Here is a 21,975-nt window from a genome sequence, read left to right on the forward strand (position 1 = left end):
ATGCAACCCCTGTGGAAGGGTCCTTTGACCGCCAGAGGGGTTTTGACCCACAGATTGAGAACCGCTGCCTTAAAGGGTCTACAGTTGAAACATCTGAAGCTCTTTACATAGCCTTGTAGTCTTTTGTACCTGACTGATCTGGGAGCTTTGAATATCCAGGGCCTTATAGAAAGATACAGCTTAAATACTCTTTTGATATTGGTGTTTGTTATTGTTGGTGATGGGTTACTTGAGTGATTATTGTTTTGTTTTGCTTTTGTTTTTCATATTGCTTTGTTTTACAGCAAAGAAGTAAACGAGGAGGTTGGTCCAAAGGGAGAAAAAGAAAGAAACCTCTCCGAGACAGCAATGCACCCAAATCCCCCCTTACAGGATATGTTCGATTCATGAATGAGCGTAGAGAACAGCTTCGAGCAAAGAGACCAGAGGTCCCATTTCCAGAAATCACAAGGATGTTGGGCAATGAGTGGAGTAAATTGCCTCCTGAGGAGAAACAGGTGATGCTTCTTGCTTCTGGCCCTTGGCTTGTTTTGATTATATCTCAAAAATGATTTGGAGACTGGAAAGATGGCTCAGTGGTTGTGCTCACTCTCTATTCCTCTAGAGAATTGGAGTTCATTTTCCAGATCCCATGTCAGATGGCTGACAACTGCCTGTAGCTTCAGCTTCAACTGATCAGACACCCTCTTTTGGCCTCAAAGGCACCTACATAGATGTCATATGTTCATACATTGTGTGTGTATGCGTACAAGGGGGGAAAGATATAGTATGATATAAATATTTTTAAAATATTTCTATCAAAAAAGCTAAGAAGGTGGACAGTTGATTCTTTGGTTGTGTCACAGTGCCCTGGAGACTGAGGCAGAACCATCAGGGCTACAGAATAAATTTATGTCTAGCTTATCTAGAGACCATCTTAAACTAAAGAAAAGTACAAAAAGGGTTTAAGTGGTAACTTACATCAGAGCACTTGACCACCTTATGTGGGTTCTCAGTTCAGTCTCCAGTGCTGCAAAAGGAACATGAGGAAAGGCTCTGTAAGGAAGATGTTGAGACTGGAGTAGTCAAACAGGTTGACCAGTGCTACCCACTTAGCCAGTGCCACATCTTGGAGAAGATTTCACACAGCTGGCCTTGTGCACTGGAGTTGAGAGCATGTACTCTAAAATCTATGTCTGCAGTCTCAGAACAAGGCCTTTGCAAATGTAATTATCTAAGGAGATGTCAAACTGGTTCAGGTTGGCTCTGATCCAATAATATGTTCATAGAAGGAGAGAAAGAAGACAGGCACCTATGGAGAGAGGGTCATATAAAGAAGGAGACAGAAACAGGAATTATGTTTCTATAAGTCCAGGAACGGCGAAAGCACCAGAAACTCGATGGGGAAGGAAAAGAAGACCAGAATAGCAGGGTCCGTGCAGTTCCTCTCTCTAGCGCAGTGACCAGACGCTGTCCCAAGAGTTGTTGGAGGTTGTGAGCAGCAAGGACTCTAGAATCCACCCCCAACCAAAGCAGCTACATTTTATTTGATGAGTATACTGAATTCACAGAAGAATGTTTTGAAAAGTGGTTCAATATTAAGAAATTAAGAAATCTATCAAAGTAATGTATTCTATTGAGCTAAATGAAAGTCATGAATAAAAATGAGGGGAAAATCATTTGCCAAAATTCTTCAATTCACATAAGAATTTTAAGAAAAAGATCTTACTGCTTTACCAATTGTTTTAACCAGAGTTCTAGCAAATTTAACCACAACAGAAAATAAAGCAGAACTACTTGATCACTCTCCTCTAAGACAGAAACTAACCGTGTTGCCAAACTCAAACGAGAATCCCTTCATTAGAGAGATTGAAGGGAATTAAGCACAAGATAGCCATGCACTGGGTGAAAGGCCACTGCAGCAAAGGGATGATGGTAACTGGGACTGAAGGGCTTTGCAGTAAAAGCCCCCGCTTCCTGGCATCTGAAACATCTATATTTCTTTTATGCCTTAAATTCTTTTATGGCTTGCACTCTTTAAAATGGATTCCAGAAAGACTAAAACTAAATTGAAAAATATATCTTGGAAATTAATTGAATTCAAAATTTTCAAAGAGATAAGATTAAATTTCAACTTGAAGCTTTGTGTTTGTGGTCGGCAAGCTGATAGAAAGCAGTTTATTACAAGGAGGTCATCAGCTGACTTGCCAGTTTTTTCCCTTTTATCTTTATTTCAAAGTTAATGCATGCTTAAGTTTTATTTTTTATGGTAGTAGTAAGTGTGTAAACAGAAAGCAGAAATAACATTGGTTCTCTAATGATAACCACTGTTGGCTGTTTAGGAAGGCTTTTGTGTTTGGTGAACTTTTTATTTTGAAATAATTTCAAATGCACAAAAAGTTACAAACATGAAAATTGTATAAGAACATCCCAAAAACCCTAAAACAGCTTCTAATGCTAACATGTTGTATCCATTTTCTCTATTCACATGTATTCACTGTTTAATACCATACACGCATACACAATTTTTTTTTCCTAAATCATTTAAAGGTATGTTACATATATTCTGGCTCTTTAGCCCCAGAATACTTTCATAGTTTCTAAGAATAGAGACCCTCTGTTACACGACTGGTAAAGTCATCAAGTTCATCATTTTATGCTGACATAATGCTATCCTCTACACTCAGACACTGAAGTGATGCCATTGCTGTCAACAGCATCCCTTCGTACAAGTTTTAAGCTAATACCACACTGTGATTTAGGCATATATTTGTAATTCTCTTCAGACTGTTTCCACGGCATTACTTTGTCTTTATAAGTTATACCTTGATGTTCTTAGAGAATATGAATCCTCTGTCTCCACAAGCTTGACCCGTCCTTTCCCCGCTGCCCCCCCCCATGTGCCTTTTTGTTTGTTTTTACTTTCAAGGAAACATCCTTCACCTTCTGTTTGTCTGGTATGTCCTTGTAATTAGATTGATGCTCTGTATTGTTGGTCAGAATAGATGGTCTGTACTGCTCAGAGTATCATGTATGCAGGCGTACCGTGTTCTTTCTTATTTATTTGTAATGCTAATTTTATTGGCTTGGTAAATTTTCCTAATAATTCATTAGCAGTCTATGGAGAGACATTTTAAAGATGTGTAATTTGTGTCACATCTGAAAGTTTCCATAATGCTGATACTGCACATCTTTAACCCTAGCTCTCAAGCAGGTGGATATCTTAAAAGTTCAAGACCATCTACATAGTGAGTTCCAGACCAGCAAGGAAACACAGTGAGACCTTGTCTCAAAAAAATAAAAGAAGCTGAGCAGTGGTGGCACACGCCTTTAATCCCAGCACTCAGGAGCAGAGGCTGGTGGTGGATCTCTGTGAGTTTTAAGCCAGCCTGGTCTACAGAGTGAGTTCCAGGACAGTCTCCAAAGCTACACAGAGAAACTCTGTTTTGAAAAAACAAAAAAAGAAAGAAAGAAAAAGGACAGAAGAAAGATCTATATGATCTGAAGAGAAACCAGAGCCAGGCCATGGTGGCACATGCCTTTAAATTTCAGCACTTGGGAGGCAGAGGCAGAGGCAGAGGCAGGAGGATCTCTGTGGGCAGCTTGGTTTACATAATGAGTTCCAGACCACCCAGGTCTATGTGAAAAGACCCTGTCTCAAGAAAAAACAAAAAGAAAAGAAAGATGTCCCCTTAGACATAATATCTATAGATAAGTTTCATTTTTTCTAATCTTTATCATTATGTTTACAAAATGGTAATTTTTCCAATTCCAACATTCTGCACTCAGTTACCAGTTGGTCCTCAACTTTCTGATCTATACAGGAGCCTTGTTCCCTCCTCTTGAACAGTTGCCTGTATTCTGTTTGTTATTGGTATGATCATAAATAATTCATATCATAAAGTTTATTTATAATATAAATATCTTTCAGCAGTTTATAATTTATTATTATGCTTAATTTATTTGTTCCTTAAATCATCCCAGATTTGGCCAATCCCTTATATCTTCAGGGTGGGGGGGATTTCTAACATAACCTCTGAATCTGATTGTTCATTTACAGTCAGTACCTTTTATAATTTCTTATACCTAAGTTGATGAATGAAATGGACAAAGCATTAAGCAAAACAATTCTGGAGATCAGTGAACTTGTTTAAATAATTAATAGCACAGAATGATCAAAGCATAGCGCTAAAGTTCTCTTAGAGTAGTCTCTTTTAGGCCCATAGGATGAGATCATTCTTTTCATGTTCTCCAGCGTTAGTGTTCCACTCATCTGACTTTTAAAAGGGCCAATGGATGTATGAGATCATTCCCTCAAAATGAGTTGAGAGTAGAAAAACACACTAATATTCCTTCCCTTCCTCTGGGAGCACGTGCCTATATTGAGTTCAGACCTCTGAAGAACTCCAGTAGCCACGTGAAATTCTATCTATAAGGCTAGGGAGATGGTTGACTGTAATCTTCATAAATGTTTTATGTTGGTGCTCTTAGTAGAACTTACCTTCATTAAACTAGGAAAAACAATAGACGGTCTAGAAAGTCAATCAATCACTCATTTATTTATTCTCTAAATGATGTGTTTTATTTACTGACTTTCAGACACCAGTTGTCTCTGCCACCCAGGTCGAACTGCAGTTGTCAGGGATGGCAACAAACACCTTTCCCACCAAGTCTCCTCAACAGCCCTTGCTTGTTTTATGATTGAAAGATTTTATTCCACCTGGTATTGGTGGTGCACACTTTTAATCCTAGCACTTAGGAGGCAGAGGCAGGCAGATCTCTGTGAGTTCAAGGCCAGCCTGGTCCAGGACAGCCAGGGAAACACAGAGAAACCCTGACTCAGAGGGGAAAAAAGAAAAGATTTTATTCTATACCTGCTTTCAGATTCTCCTACAACATACTGTATACTTTTTTCTTGTTTTAATTGTACTCTTTCTTTAAAAAGCTAATTGATATTTTACCTAACCTCTCAGTTTCTTGAAAATAATCCCACACTTTTTTTCTAGCGCTACCTTGATGAAGCAGACAGAGATAAGGAACGTTACATGAAGGAACTGGAGCAGTATCAGAAGACCGAGGCCTACAAGGTCTTCAGTAGGAAAACCCAGGACCGTCAGAAAGGCAAAGCTCATAGGCAAGGTATCAGAACCAAGTGCAGTTTGTCATAGTTGTTGGAGTATTGTGATTCTAACTGTTAAGGTGGCAAATGTGAAAGGTGTGTTTCTGTTATGTCTCTATTGTCCTGTACTCACTTAGAGATCTCACCCTAGAATTTTACCAAAATCACATCATTCTTTTGACATTTTGCTTGTTATTTTGAATTTAAGATCAGCAATCTGGCTGATGCACCAAAACTAATATTTCCTACCTGCCTTTCTTTGTCTAGTTTCCAAGTTAGGCACTTTTCTACCTTTAAATAAGTCTGTCTACGAAACCATGTAACTAACTTGCCCTAACACTTCAGAGCCTTTTCTGTGCTATTCTTCTGCCTCCATGATCCTCTTCATTTAATAATTTATTCATGTATGAATTCAAAGGGAGCTCTACTGAGCTTCTTCTGTTAAGTACCAGATCTATTGTGGGCCTTGAGGGAGTGATAGTGAATGAGATGGCATCTATGTCTTCACGGGATCTTTTTCTCTGTTGAAATGGTACATCACATCCTCACAAGTCTTACTCCAGTTCCTCTCTCCAGGAAACACTGCCAAAGGCACACCACCCACACTGGTCTGTCATCCCTTAGCCACAGCATCTTCTCCACACTTGCACATCTAGGCTGCTAAAACCTTTGGCATGTGTTTCCTACCTGCTCTCACACCCTGTTCTTTCAAAGGTAAGAACTGTCTGATGTCTCCTTATACCTGCTTGTGTGCTCTGTAGATGTGGGGGTCCATTTAACTTTTGCTGACTAACAGTTAATTATGCCATGAATGAAAATAGCATATTTTGTGAAAGTCTGCAGATACCAGCAAGTTTTGTGGTTGGCACAGTCATCTACTTGGGTTTGCTATTGTTTTCTTTTTCAATTTAATATTTTCTCTATTCTTTCATATTTTTAGATGCAGCCCGACAGACCACTCACGATCATGAGGTAATTAGCCTTCTGTCTGCATTCCCATATAGACTTATAATAATATTGCTTTTTGAAATGCTGTTACTTTTTTTTTTCAGAATGATATAAACTCTTTTATCCCATAATTCAGACTAAGTTGCTTTGGCTCAGGGGTTCTTAGCATATGGTAGACACTTATGTCATGAATCTGCCTTTGAACTGCAGTCCCTAACCCCAATCTGTTCCTGTAGTCTAAGAATTTCATTAGTTTTAAATGCCAAGAAATGGTTGGAATTCAGAATAAGACACAGAAATGGAAGCCAGACAGAGGCTGCAACTTGGCCATAGTTTATCATCAACAAATGCTGTCATCCACTTCAGAAAGGGGTTGTTTAGGAGCTCCAGCATTGGGTAAAATATTCTCAGTTACTCAGTAGCACACAATGGGCTGGAGCTCAGGCCTTGCACCCCTTTCCTGTCCTCATCTCACTGGCATGTGCTTATTTGTTGACCTCTTCCCTCTGGTTTGCTTCAACCCCGACAGTAGTATTTAAGCCTGAATATGTTTAATACATAAGTTTGTGTGTTTGACTATGTTGCTTTAATATGCTTCCGATATAGAGGTAGGTGGTTAAATATATGGATACAAAAATAAAATAATCTGTGGTCATTCCATGCTTTAAAATGTCAGGCACTCATCTTTGCTCACCTAATCATATTCAAGCTCAGTAATCAGGGTCTTCCTTAATTAGTCCCAACTTCTCATTTCAAATACCTTCAGAATATTGCCTGCTCACCATCCTCCAGGCGTTCTCCTCTGCCTCGTGTCTGGGTTCCTATTGTTCTTTCACAGGATTACCCTCAGACATTCTTCTCTCAAAGTTGAAGTCATCGAGCCCTGTTAAGTTCCATTTCCTCCTTAGGTCCTTTTATTTCTTCTCGCTTGCTTTGACCTTCAAAGTTGCTATACTTCTCCCATATAGTTAGCTGAGCTGACCTGGTGACTCTTCCAAGCTCTTCTCTTGTTCACATTCTGGATTACTTTTCTATGCAATACCATGCCATGTAGCATGATGTTCATGCATGGAGAATGTATTCTGTAAAAATTATTTTTCTGTAAGAATCCAAAGATAACTGAAAAGTAGTGGGAATTTAAACAACATGGTTTTCAAGCTGGAAGATGGCTCAGTTGATAAAGTACTTACTGTGCAAGCATGAAGGCCTGAGTCAGATCCTCAGCACCCATGTCAAAACCCGTGGCACATGCTTATTATACTAGCTCTGGGGAGCTGGAGATGAGTGGCCTCTGAGTAATGGTAGCCCCCTAGCCTAGCCTAATTGGCAAGTTCCAAACCAAAGAGTGACTCCATCTCAAAAAACCATAGTGGCTGGCTAGCTCTTAAGATTGCACCCAAGGTTGACCTCCGATGTTCACATGTGCTATGGTATTTGGGATATTTCAGCAGATGTATGAGTGAGTTAATAAAAAAATGTTTCTTATAAAATACCTAAAACATCATGAATTCTAAATATATACTTTCTTCTCTTACAAGGAGTGTAATAGGATTCCAGTAGAACAGACTTTTAGTCTGTCTTAGAATACTAACGCTTCAGACGTATTCTCAGCTGCCCCATTTTGCCAGTGAGGGGGATGACTTGCCTCGGATAAAAGAGTTTATTCAACTTAAGTTAGAGGGGCTGGAGAGATGGCTCAGAAACAGGAAATACTGACTGCTCTTGCAGAGGACTTGGCTTCAATTACTAGCATCCACATGGCAGCTCACAACAGTCTGTAACTCCAGTCCCAGGAGAGCCCTTTTCTGGCCTCTGTATATCCGTGATGCATGACCACACATGCAAGCAAAACATACACATACACATAAAAATAAACTAAATTTAAAAAGATAAGAAGTTAAATTAGAGGCAGTAGAGTAGCTTCCTGCATCCCAGTTAGCCACTATTGACAACACAGTGCCATCCTAAAGTATAAATCTGAGATGTCAGTCGGATGCTAGTGAAGACAGATTTACCAGTTTCCATATAGTGAAGAAGCTGATCTTATTTCTAAATTGACTGAGATTCCCTAAGTCATTGTTGCCTGGACAGAAGTAGCAGGATCATCTGAGAGCTGACAAATGCTCTCCTGGAAGCCTTTCTGCATAGCAGAAGGCACTGCATCCTGACTTGTGATAATAAGAATGGTCCTCAAGTAAAAAGCACTCAAGAAATGCATGGCATACTCTCTATAGTTCTGGCCCTGAGCCTTGTCCTAAATCACGGGCTGAAATAGGCTGAAATAGATTCCATTCAGAGAGCCCTCTGTTCTTTTTCCTTCCACTCGGTGAGTGTACAAAATGGAAATCCAAAGTGAAGAATATTCTTGCCTTTTCAGATCAAAAATCAGCCCACTGCTGGGCATTGTTGGTACACACCTTTAATCCCAGCACTCAGGAGGCAGAGGCAGGCAGATCTCTGAGTTCATGGCCAGCCTGGTCTACAGAGCGAGTTCCAGGACAGTCAGAGCTATGCAGAGAAACCCTGTCTTGAAACTTGAAACCCCTTCCCAAAGAAAGAAAGCCCACTAGGTGCAGGAGTCTGTGAGCTTTATTCTCTAGAAAGTATCTGCATCTCATAGGAAGACTGAGCTAGAAACAATAATTTTGTTTCTCCTTTAATTTATGAAAAATGATAAAGTGACACTCAGCCTGAATAAATTAGACCCTTTCAATGAGGAGGTAATCTAATCCTTATGATTTTAATCCCTTGAGCAGTCCTCAGAACATTTAGTCTATCCAAGCCCCCAGGAGAGGCCTCTCTGTGCCAAGTAATGGACTCAGTAATGGGGAATACTGGTGGTTTGTATTACCACTCTTCCTTTAGGTAGATTGTCTCTGTTGCAATAGGAGACTGAACAGTTTCATTTAATTGCTTTAATGTTTCTTATTTTATACTTTTAAGAATATGTACCAAGGGGCTGGAGAGATGGCTCAGAGATTATGAGCATTGCCTGCTCTTCCAAAGGTCCTGAGTTCAATTCCCAGCAACCACATGGTGGCTCACAACCATCTGTAATGAGGCCTGGTGCCCTCTTCTGGACTGAAGAAAGAATACTGTATACATAATGAGCAAATAAATAAATATTTTTATTAAAAAAAAAAAGAATATGTACCAAGGGGCAGCGTATACTGCACCTTGCTGCTGCTAGACTCTGCCCTTACATAATGAGTTGAGTTTGAACTGTTCTGGCAAAGAATAGAATAGAATTACTTTTCTGAGGAGAGTATTGACCTTGAGAAAGTCCCTTTGTCCCATAGTCATGAGAGCCAAGCAACCAACCCCTTACTTAGCATTCTGAATGGCAAATACTCGGGCCCATGGTGAGGTCACTGTGCAACTGAGTAGGAAATTGAACAAGGTAAGAGAACTAAAGTTACAGGGCTCTGTCGTAAGTCATTTGTAGATTTAGGATTGGACCTATGGCACTGTGTGCACGTTAGGGTTGTGTGTCATAAGTTTCCTGTCACAACCAGGTACTAAAGTTAAAGCATACAGTAAACCTGCAGTCTATAGACAGCTACTGGGAATGTGGCTAAGATCCCTTTCGGAACCAGTCTTTCTTGCCCATACATTAGTTAAGTCTCATTGAACTCCGCTATGAACTGTCTTGGGTAAGAGGTGTGTGTGTGTCAAAATATGGTGCTTTTGATGGTAATCCTCATGTTTATTTTTAAATTCTTCTAGAAAAGGGTGCTTTCTTCCATTAGGAAAACAAAAGAATGTGGTAAAAATTAAGCACTCTGAAATGAAATGTTCCTCAGGTAAACACATAAATTTTCAGGTCTCCATCCAGTTTTTTAGAGGGATCTCACAAGTTGTGATTATGCATATGAACCACTAGATTCCCATCTTAAATGCCTGTCTTGATCTCTTCCCATCAGAAGGCAGTTCCTCCAATCTGTCCCCTTCCTAGGCAAACACCAGTGTGAGACAGGATCCCTGCACTCAGGTTTCCGCACAGCTGAACTGCTTACTTGGCATCAATTCATTCTTTTATTCAAAGATAGAAGTTAGTGGTAACAAGTAGAAACAATTGTTAGAGGGGGAGGGGGAACTTAACACAGTATAAAGCCCCAGCTGATCTAGAACTCATAGAAATCCACCATAGCCACCATACTTGGCAAAAGGATACATTTTATCTCTTACCTTAACATATTTCTATAGGAATGAATTCTGGGTATTTTCTTTACTGCTTTCTTATTGAGAGGTTTTGGAATCTTCAGATTTCACAATAGTTTCCTCACTTTCTACTCTTCTGTTTATGGTATGCAAGATTTTGAATATAAAACACCGATAGCTTATATTCATAATGCCTTCAACTTCAGATTCATTACAGAAATGTCAGGCAAATAAAGTAGAAATATTGACTGTGTTCTTTTGTTGTTGTTGTTTTAATTATTTATTTCCTATTTTATGTACATTGGTGTTTTGTCTGCATGTATGTCCCTGTGAGGATGTCGGATCTTCTGAACAGGAGTTACAGATAGTTGTGAGCTGCCATGTGGGTGCTGGGAATTGAACCTAGGTCCTCTGGAAGAGTAGTCAGTGCTCTTAACTGTTGATCCTTCTCTCCAGCCCCTTGGCTCTGTTCTTAAAGCTCATGGTTGGAAGTAGTTTACAGTAGTTTATGATACTTAGTATATTAATGGTTGATAGGTAGATTAATTGGAGCTTTGTTTCTCTTTTTTGTCTCACATAACCCTTAGATTTCTAATTTGTAGACCCTGGTTATTTCTGACTTCTTGGATTTGTTTGTTTTTCCTCTGTCTGAAGAAAAGTCTACAGGAGCCCCAAAGATAAACCACTCCTTCATAAATAGATAGAAGTACCAACAGAATGCCATTATTATTGTTCATTGCTGGCACATCTCTGCTTAGAATTTCTATTCTCCACTCTGCACATTTTGATTGCATACTCCCATCTCAAATGATACTTAAATGCATAACCAATAAGAACAACTAAAATACCCCTTTTCAATTCCTGACCCAGCCACATTCACAATTTAAACACAGTACTAAGAAAGGGCTTCTCTTGTCTTCATAAGTGAAATACATGTGGGTTTGTTTTAGTCTTTCATTGTCTAGCAGAAGTATACTTAGAGTTCTGATACTAACTGCTTCAGCTCTGTGAGGTTCTATTCTTATGAATGAATATATTCCCTCCCAGGCTCTCCTAGTCTGATTCCTGCTCACCAGCTATTTCTCTAAGAAAGACATGATTCTTGTGCCTTGGGCACTATTATTAAATTTAAGAACTAACTTTTGTTCTTGATTCATAGAAAGAAACGGAGGTAAAGGAGCGCTCTGTTTTTGACATCCCTATATTTACAGAAGAATTCCTGAACCACAGCAAAGGTAATTACTGCAGTAGGGTGTGTGTGTGTGTGTGTTCCTTGAGTCTTTGACAGGAGATTTAGTCTCAGGAGTTCATTGCTCAAAAGCAAGGCTGATAGCCCTCCTTAGGACTAGAAAGGACTCTGAGGTAAACAATGTCTGTTACTTCACTCTGTGACCAGTGAGCAAAAATGAGGCCAATGGAGCCAAAGTTTCTTTGGTTACTGGATCAAAAGAAATAAATATAAATCACTAATGCAGTGTTTTTAGATAGGTAGCCTAGAACCTTCTATACAAATGAAAGTTTGCATGGGAGTCCACATTACACAATAAGAAATTAGAAAATCCAGGTTCCATTCCCAGCACCCACATGGCAGTTTGGTTTTGATTTTGGTTTGGTTTGGTTTTTGGTTTTGGTTTTTGTGGGGTTTTGGGGGTTTGTTTCTTTTGTTGTTAGTACTGTTGTTGTTTGTTTTGTGGCGGTCGGTTTTGGTTTTGGTTTTGGTTTTTGGCTTTTCAAGACAGGGTTTCTCTGTGTAGTCCTGGCCATCCTGGAACTCACTCTGTAGACCAGACTGGCCTCAAACTCAAAGAGCTACCTGCCTCTGCCTCCAAAGTGCTGGGATTAAAGGCATGTGCCACCATCACCTGACTGTTTTGTTTTGTTTTTGGCAATTTGTAATTCCAGCTCCAGGGGATCTAATGCACTTATCCTGGCCTCTGTGGGCACCAAGCATTCGTGGTACATAGATGTACATACAGGCAAAATACCCATACACATAAAATAAAAATAAATAAAATATTTTTTAAAAGAAAGAAAGAAGAAATGGCAAAGCTGCTCCCATTGCCAGAAAGATGGGCATCCATTGCTGTGCTTAGCCAGTCTTCCTGGACACCCCTGAGAGCCCGCACTTCAGGCTTCTCCATGCACAGTTTTAAAAAGCAAAATCTAACAAAATGCTAGGAATTGCCGCTGTTTGTTGCAATCTTGTGTATAGAATGTGTTGCTTTAAGGATTGAAATAGCTCTGGGGAGCCAGGCGTTTCATTGCTGAAATTGCTATCTGGAGTGTCATTAAGAGAATTGGAAGATGAGGAGGGAGCTAATGAGAGACAGCTAAGCAGAACTTCCTTAGGAGGGTTACTGGGACTCCTCAGAGGTGCCTTCTCTTACCACATGTGTTCTGGGGGCGGGGGCATGTGTCCTCAGCTCGTGAGGCAGAGCTCCGCCAGCTTCGTAAATCCAACATGGAGTTTGAAGAAAGGAATGCAGCCCTACAAAAGCATGTGGAGAGCATGCGCACAGCAGTGGAGAAGCTGGAGGTGGATGTGATTCAGGAGCGGAGCCGTAACACTGTCCTTCAGCAGCACCTGGAGACCCTGCGACAGATGTTGACCAGCAGCTTTGCCAGCATGCCCTTGCCTGGTAATGTTATCCTCTCCATATACTTTCAGTGGTAGGGAGGGTGGGTCGGGGTGGGGATGGGGTGCTGTTTATGCTACTATGCTGTTAATGTGGAGAAACTGATATGTCTCTCAAGAGATAAAGAGGGGACATGTCCCATCAAGACATTCTTCTCTCCCACGCCACCCCCCCTCACACACACACACAGGATTTCTCTGTGTGACAGCCCTGGCTGTTCTGGAACTCACTCCATAGACCAGGCTGACCTCGAACTCAGACATCTGCCTGCTTCTGCTCCCAAGCATCAATGGGAGCTAGGCAGGGCATAATGATCCACACCTTTAATCCTAACACTTGGGAGGCAGAGGCAGGAGGATCTCTGTGAGTTCGACACCAGCCTGGTCTACCCTAGTGAGTTCCATGGTACCTAGGGCTACATTGTGAGACCATCTCACAAAAAAAAAAAAATTCAATGAGACATAGAATATTCATATTTATTAAAATAATTCAGACGGATCATTTAGATTTTTGTCCACTTCTGTTTTAATGTATTCTTTACTATAAACCTAATTTGACATTCATAACCATTGGGTGATCAAGTTTCAAATCCTGAGAAGAACATTTTCTTCTACATATGTTTGTCTTGAATTTAGTGGTATTTTAGTGGAAAGGAAAACAACGCTAGCATTTCTTACCTACGCTCTCATTTTAATTATGGTCATGGGGAAAATCTGGCAGTCTCAAACCTTTTGTTATACAACTCCTAGTAGACTAGTTTAGACACTGTATTATATCGCCCATCTGTCTAGATCATCAGTTCTGAATCTTCCTAATGCGCAACCCTTTAATACTGCTCCTCATGTTGTGGTGACCCCCAACCATAAGATTATTTTTGATGCTGCTCCATAACTGTAATTTTGCACTGTTACAAATCAGATTATCTGTTTTCCGATGGTCTTAGGTGACCACTTGTGAAAGGGTCATTTGACCCCCAAAGAATCGAAGCTCACAGGTGAAAACCACTGGTTTAGAGTGTGCATTAGTTATTTGTTGTTGCTGTGATAAAACCTCATGACCAAAAGAGACTTACAGAAGAAATAGTTATTTGGGCTTATGGTTCCAGGGAGTAAGAGGTCATCATGGTGGGGAAGTGTGACAGCAGGTGACAGGCATAGTGACTAGAGCAGGAAGATTAGAAATCACAATTGAAACTCAGAAAGCCCTCTCCCTATAACATCTTCCTCTAGCTAGCCTCCACCTGGCTCCCTACCCTCCTGAAACACTGCCATCAACCAGGGACAAGTGTTGAAATACATAATCCTGCCAGGTGGTGGTGGCACACGCCTTTAATACCAGCCCTCAGGAGGCAGAGGCAGGCGAACTTCAATAAGTTCGAGTCTAGCATAGTCTACAAATGAAGTTCCAGGACAGCCAGGACTGTTCTACAGAGAAATTCTGTCTTGGCGGAGAAATAAAAACGATGCATATAAAGCAATATGCCCGTTCTGCGCTCTACACGCTATGCGCTACGGTATGGGGCTGGAGACTGACAAACACAGAGAGAGCCATGGGTAATCCTTGAAACAAGAATGCCCCCTTTATTGTGTTCAGGGGCAGCTTATATAGTGCTCTGGCCACGCCCCAGCTCTCGGGATCTTTCAGCTGCAGGCCATCAGAAGCATTCCCCTGCCATCAGGGTCTCATGCTCAGAGGAGCTGCAGGTTGCTCAGAGCAGAGGAAAACAAGTTGTTTATACCAGCACAAGAAATTCAGGGTCTGGGATCCACAGTCCCCAACAAATGCATAAGCCTGTGGAGGACATTGCTCATCCAGACTACCACAAAATATGAAGATTAGTTCCCTATCTTTGAAGTCTGAAAGTCTCTCCTATGCAATTAAAATCTGTTTGTTTAGCAAACTACATTAGTGTCGTGATTTTTTTTTCACATGGATTCATTAAATATCATGTAGCTGACATAGCTGACCTGCATGAGGAAAGTTTTCTTACTGTGTCTTCTTATCTCACTTCAGGAAGTGGAGAAATGCCAACAGTGGACACCATTGACTCATATATGAACAGACTGCACAGTATAATTTTAGCTAATCCCCAAGACAATGAAAACTTCATAGCTACAGTCCGAGAGGTTGTGAACAGGCTTGATCGTTAAGTGCTGGTGAGTGCACACTGATAAGATGCTTGCATGCCTGCCCATCTTCAAAAGTGGGGTGTCCTCAGACCATCAAGATTGCTAAAATCTGGAACTGCACTAAGTGAATGAGGTGGAGACTTTACTTAGGTCCTTGCTGTGTAATTGCTAGACATCTTTCTCAGTTATATAAAAACAGACTTGTTGGTTTCTCATACATGTCAGGCTTGTTTAATGGAAGCAACATGATTTTGTCGTTAGAACTCAGTTCTAGCTTTGCCTCTTACTGGTTTCCTAAAGAGTCTGAGAAAGTTTAATGGAAATTATCCAAAAAATAGTTCTCAGAACAATATAAATAGCATTCACCTGTTAGTCTGTCTTTTCCCTGATGAGTATTAGTGCAATTTATTAGTTAATGGGAATGTGTATATTTAATTCTACCTAAGTAAGAAATGTTCTTATTCACCACTCAATAGCAGTATGATTGTTGTATGTTAAATGTTAGTATAAACTAAACTTCAGTGAAGCAATTCATGTCTTGATTTTGAAAAATTTAAAAAAAGAAAGCCAGGCCTAGAGGGATGGCTCAGCCATTAAAGGCTAGGCTCACAACCAAAAATATAAGAGTTCGGTTCCCAGCACCCATGGCTGTCCCTCCATGTAAAAAAAGAAAAAGAAAAAGAAAGAAAGAAAGCCAAACACAGTAGCACACTCCTGTAGTCCCAGCTCTTGTGAGGCTGAAGCAGGAGGATTGTGAGTGCGAGACCATCATGGGCTAGCACTAGTAAGACTGTCTGGAAAAGCAAACAAAACTCAGTCAATAAGTGTTTACAGCATAAGTATAAGGACCTGAGTTTGCATCCCAGAACCCACATTAAAAAACCAGGTGTGGTGATGTACCTTTAGTCCTCGAACTGAAGAGGAAGAGACAGTGGATTCCTGTATCTTGCTGGCCAGTCAGCTTAGCCTAATTGGTGTTTTCAGACCAATGAAAGACCTGTCTCAAAAAAGGAAGATAGTTGGTTCTTGAGAAATGACAGCTTAGATGTCTTCTAGTCTGCATGTGCAGCCCCACAGATATCCACGTACCCACATGTACATATGCACACAATAAAACAAACAAACAAGCTAGGCTTGTAATCCCAGCACTTAGGAGGTAAAGGCTGGAGAGTCACCAGGGTTCAAGGTCAACCTGGCCTCTGTAGTGAGCTCCAAAGATAACAAACTAAGACCCCATCTTTAAATCAAAATTTAAAAGGAGGCTAAGCATGATAACTCACGCCTTTAATACCACAGAGGCAGGAGGATCTCTGAGTTCAAGGACAGCTGGCTCCACAGAGAAAGACCCTCTCTCAAAAAAAAAAAGTAAAGCAGGGAGAAGGGAGCCTAGGGAGCTGACTCAGCAGTTAAGAATACTGGCTGCTCTTCCAAAGGACACAAGTTCAGTTCCCATCACCTCACACAGCAGTTCACAAGCTCCTAGGGATCTGATGTCCTCTTCTAGCCTCTGTGGACACCTGCACACCACACACACACACACACACACACACACACACACACGAGTGAAAAATCAACAGGTGAGTAGCAGCAAGTGTTCCATCCTGTTGAAGGAAGGGACAGAAAGTACATTTCCAAAAGAGAACTGCCTGTGGAGACTTTTTAATAGCCAGTCATCAGATACCATTTCTTTCTAAGACAGGGTCTCAATGGTAGCCCTTGCTGGTCCGGGCCTTGCAATGTAAACCAGACTGGCCTCAAATTCATAGAGCTACTCCTACCTTTGCTTCCCAAATGCTGGGATTAAAGGTGTCTTGTGTGGCCACATCTGGCCAGATAACATTTCTTAAGTGAAAGTGGGTTTTGTTTGCTCTTGTAACGTGCCATTTTCAAAATATGCAGCCCTGTGGTCTGTTGATTAAATTGTTTGTTATTCACTGGCTATAATCCAGGTGGAAATTTTAGGGTTGAACCACATTGTGATATAGCCACATATTAAAACACAGGAGTGTAGCAAAATGCTCCTAAGGAATAGCATGGTTTGCATCTCCTCCAGGTACAGGAGCACCCTCATCTGCATAACCTGGACTCTTGCATGGTTTAAAGTTTGAACAATACATGAGATACATCAGAACCATATTTCTCTATCTAATGAGGTAGCATTTGCTAGCAGAAACAAAGACAATAGTCTTTATCCATCTTGTTTGAGTCTTTGGATGGTGACCATGCAAGACAATTCATTATACTTTAACTTTGGTCATCCTTAGATGAGAACAAGATTATTGTCCTTCTAGCAAGTAGCCAGATGGAATAGACCTACTTCTAAGAGATGACTGGCCTCCCAATAGGATAAAGAAGTGGCATCGCTGCTGCCGCTTATGAAGGAAAACAGCTTGTAAATCTAGGCCTGGGATTCTCAGGAGCTCATCTTCCTTCTCACACAGTGTTTTCAATTAGCACTCTTGTAGGCTTAAAGAGAGAGAGCTGGGAGACTCAGCAGGACAATTGTGAAAGAAATCAGTAATTGATAACACGAAGTCTCCTCACCTAAGGAGAGGGCAATGAATTCGAGTATGAAGCCAAAAGTGGCTTTTCACTTTGAGCATATGCCAGGAAGTCTCTCCTAAAGCCATCTACCATAAGGCTATAAGCTGTAGTACTCCTCTCGGAATAGTCTTTCAAAAACCTAGGTCATTACCAGTCTCCTTGATTTTAACCAAAAGTATTTTGTCCTTGAAAAAAAAAGCCTGAAAATGTGAACTATTCTGTCACTACAGATTCTTATAATCTCCCATGCACACATAACCAAGCCGTCAAAAGAAACAATTAGAAAGAGTGTGATTAATACTAGCTTGGTCTCATTATACAAATATGTATAGACAGACAGCTAGGCCTCATGTCCCCAGCACTCATGGTATAATTAATTACTCTGACATGAACTTGGCAAAGGCTTCATTCCCTGTCAGGAGCCAGTGAATAAAGTGAAGCTAGTAGCCACAGTTTACAAGTTTTAGAGAACATATCAGAGGTGGGAAAGACCTTTAGAAATCCAACATGATGTGTGTGTGGGTGTGTATGTGTGTGTGTATGTGTGATGTATAGTACACTCTTCCAAGTGTACACATGTGAAAAGTGATCAGTGTCTGGAATCACCCTCTGTCACCCTCAGTGTCTCTAGCGCTCACTGGTCTGGCTAGATCAGCAGGCCAATGAGCTCTGGCAGTCTACTTGCCTCTAGCTCATCAGCACTGGGATTGTAGATGTGAACCCCCACACCCAGATTTTTTTGTGTTCCTGGGAATCCAAATTTCAGTCCTCATGCCTGGGTACACTGGGCTGTTTCCCCAGCTCACCCAGCGTTTTATTATGCAGAAACTGAATCCCAAAGAGGTGAGATGTAGCATCTGAAGATACTTGAATAAGTGATGCCAGTCTAAACTGCCATCCAGAGGCTTCTGAAGCATAGCTCTTAAGTGACGGGTGGAAGTAGGGCTAAGGTACTCCAAACTTAGGACAAAGCATTAATGTAAATACAGTGATTTGATGTTAGTGGCTTCTGGCCAGCCATTTTAAATTTATTTTTATAGATATCCAATGGAAGAATTACCCTAGCTGCCACCTCTCTGTCGCTAACTAGCCCTAGAAACAAAAATGGAACCAGGAGGCTATTTCTGTTGAGAGTTGGTCACTTTTATGACTGTCACAATCCATGTATTGCCCAGTTTTATTGAACCACATAACTCGACTGTTTGAAGATTGAATCTATTCTTTTTTATGTATTGTATTTTCGTTACATTTGTGTCTGTCTGTCTGACTGTGTCTTTGCATGTGAACATGTACATGCCACGCTGTGGGTATGGAGACCAGAAAACAGCTCATGGGAGCTGGTTCTCTTCTTCCACAATGTGGGTCCCAGAGATTGAGCTCAGGGCACTGGGCTTGGCAGCCTTATCTACTGAGCTTCTTGCCGGCCCAATGACTCTGTTTTAAATCAGTAAGAAAATGCGTTGATAGAACACATGGACACATTTCCTGTACAGGCAGATAGCCTTAGCTTTATCCGTAAAGAAAACTGCTTTTAATTGGCCTTACTTTCTCTGTACTGAAGTAGGTCACTAATTTCCCTCACAGATTTGTCTGATTGTTGCATTTTGATGACAGCCACTGACTCTCTTGGATCCAGGACTAGAGCAGGACCATATTTCTCATTGAAATGTTGTCTGAAACATCTCACTAATGCCTGCGTGCAGCCTTGCGAGATCTTTATTTCATATTTTCCCCTGTTATAGTCTTCTCAAAAGTCAAACAAAGCATTTTTAAATCTGTAACCCTAACTCCCTTGGATCAACAGTTATCTTTTTGGTGTTTTTTTCCTTTTCTGCAGATCTTAGTGCTCCAAGATGTAATGATTCCACTTGTGCAGAATGAGAAGCCATTCATGAACATTTGAACTGAGTGGGGGCAGAGGACTACAGATCCTCCCTATGAGAGCTTCCTGTATAAGGGAGCAGCAAAAATGGATGTGTGAACTGTAAAAGGCCCTGTGTGAAGCTTTGAAAGTGTACAGCCCCACACGACTTCCAAGACTTCTTAGATTCCTCTTATTTCCATTTCTGCTGAAGTGGATCTGCATACATTCCTCTGACAATGGTGACCCTGAGACTGGCTTCTTCCTTCCCTCTGCAGCAGAAAAGAAGATTCATTGTTACAATTCCACTCCAGTTTTCTTACCTAGATGTCAACGTTTCTAAATGCCTCTGGGGCTTCCCTTCACTCCCACCAAGTTATACATCTCCATTTTCTGACCTCTGGGCTTTGTTGCTCAGCAGGGCTCTGAAGGAGAATTCTCATTGGATGGGCCCAATCTTCTCCCATCACTGCCCCGCTGTGACTCCGAAGAAGGGAGCTTCTTGTTGAGGGTACCCTGTGGAGTGAGGCTGTGTTTCACACCCCACATGGTGCTCAGTGGGTGCCAGCCCTCAGCAGGCTCTGTGATTGCTGCCCTGAAGGACAATGCTCTCTCTTCCTTCCTGGTCCTGCCTGCTGTTCTGTGAGCATTGCTCGTGCTCTGACATGGAGTCCCGGCCACAGCAAGGCTCTTCAGTCCCCATCTGTTGGCAGTGTCTTGTGGAGCACTTTTGCTGAGGAAATAAAGGTCATTGGTAAAGAGGGAGGAAGGGAAAGTAGTACACGTTTGGTGTTGGAAAGCAGCCCAACGTCTAACTAAGTGGAAGGTGCACAGCTCTGCCTTCAGTGTACAGATCTGTGCATTAAGGTGATGGGAACTTCTTTGGAAGTAGTCTCGTAAGCTGACGAAAGGGCACAGTGGAATCCTCTTGTGTTTTGTCTTCCTTCTGTAGCCACTAACTGCCGAATCTGTGGAATCTGGAAAAGACAGGCTTCCTTCTTATTAAGGGATTTTTGTTTAACTGTAAAACAAACAGGTTCTTTTTCTCTCCTCAGGGTTGGTTTTGGATTTGGGGTTTGGGGGGTTTGGTTTGGGTTGGGTTTTTCTTTTATGCTCTAGAGCACAAGGCTAAAAGTGGCAGCTGAGATCGTTGGAACCAAAGCAGAGCATGCTGAGCCCATTATCTAAGCACTATGCCACCAAAGGCAGGGGGATGAAATGTGGTCCCTCACAATATGCCCATAAGCTAGGGCACAATCCAGAGCCTCCATCCTGTGACTGCACCATCCTGTCTTCTCAGCACTGTGTTCTCTTCTGTGTGCTTTATTAGTCCAAAGGGAACAGCAATAGTAACAATAGAGAGTAATGTAAACACATCAGACTTCGTGCACCGAAGCCCACACACACCAGTCCTTTAAAAAAAGACTCCATTATTGCTGCACAGCCCACCAGCTCTGCTGCCTGGGTACTGTCCTGGTTCCCTGCCCTCATCTCCTGTTTTTGCCATTTAGATTGCTTGCCTGCTGACCCCATGTAGAACTCACTGTCTGTAGCAGAAGGACACCCAAGCTGGTTCTGGAAGTTTGTGTCTGCCAGATGCTTCCTGTCCTTTCGTCCTTCCTCCTCACATTGCTGTTTCTCTTAGTGTGCAGTTCTGTACGGCTCTCGTAGCACTGATTTTGTGGCCAGATAAGGCTGTGACTTGGTCCAAAGATCATCATCTCCCTCTTTCTAGATGCGATACCTCATCTTGTCTAGTCACATTTGCATAACCAGAGTTCAAGAGGATAGCAAAAAGAATCTACTAGAATCCTACAGTATGTCAAAGCAGTAGCTTGCTTTCAAATACTGCTTCTCCCAGTAGTTTGACCTCTGTCTGCAGGGTGGCTGGGATTCAGTCAGGTTGTGTAAAGCTGATCTGTGCCACCTCCTCTCACCCCATGCTCATCACAGAAGAGGTGAGAAGGGGGCAGGCTGGCACAAGGATTTATTTTCCAATAGGTTTGTAGGTTGATTCTGCACCTACATGCTCTCCTCTAGAAATAAGCAGTTACCTATTCAGTGTTACACATTTCCTTCTTGCTTTTTATTAAAACACAGGATCAGCTGGGGAAGGGATGAGGGGTTTTATTTCTGACAGGTTTTAGAAAAAAAATGTTGTGTACATGTGTTTGGAACTGTTGAATTGCCAGGTTTCTGTGCAAGTGTTTTGTAATTAAACTTTTAGATTTTCTTTAAGAAATTGATATGCTTGCTTGACATTTGTCTCATTAAAACTTTTTTATGTTGCATCCATGTGACCAGTTTTGCTTAGATCATAACAAAAAAGTTCTACTTCTGCTTTTTCCTCTGAAAGACTCAGTTGGCTCTCCATTAATCAAGTCTGCGAGACTTTTGGAGTAGTAACACGTCTGTTTTACTAATTGCTCATTCAAAACGTGTCTTCACCTGTTTGACAGTGACGCTCTTTCGGTACAAATACATTTGCTCATCGGAACAATACAGTGAGTTCTGATTAATTTTACATGGCAGTAGTATTCTGGAGCAAACTTGAAGGATGTTTTTAAGTCAGTGACTCTGAAGTCTCTTGTTAGTTGA

At 41.3% G+C, this 21,975-nt stretch overlaps 1 protein-coding gene across 1 annotated transcript in view; it reads left to right on the plus strand.

The window, feature by feature from the left end:
* Positions 1-21,668, plus strand: part of Hmg20a (high mobility group 20A) — an 85,521-nt gene extending 63,853 nt beyond the window's left edge. The window contains exons 4-10 of the mRNA XM_048416729.3: positions 285-497; positions 4,986-5,118; positions 6,039-6,070; positions 11,367-11,442; positions 12,631-12,846; positions 14,857-14,999; positions 19,354-21,668. Of these exons, the coding sequence (XP_048272686.1) occupies positions 285-497; positions 4,986-5,118; positions 6,039-6,070; positions 11,367-11,442; positions 12,631-12,846; positions 14,857-14,993 (807 nt within the window). The 3' untranslated portion in view covers positions 14,994-14,999; positions 19,354-21,668. The remainder of the gene's footprint in view (positions 1-284; positions 498-4,985; positions 5,119-6,038; positions 6,071-11,366; positions 11,443-12,630; positions 12,847-14,856; positions 15,000-19,353) is intronic.
* Positions 21,669-21,975: the final 307 nt, after the last annotated feature.

This window comes from Myodes glareolus, chromosome 4 (genome assembly GCF_982192425.1).
Source record: "Myodes glareolus chromosome 4, mMyoGla1.1, whole genome shotgun sequence".
Classification (NCBI taxonomy): domain Eukaryota; kingdom Metazoa; phylum Chordata; class Mammalia; order Rodentia; family Cricetidae; genus Myodes; species Myodes glareolus.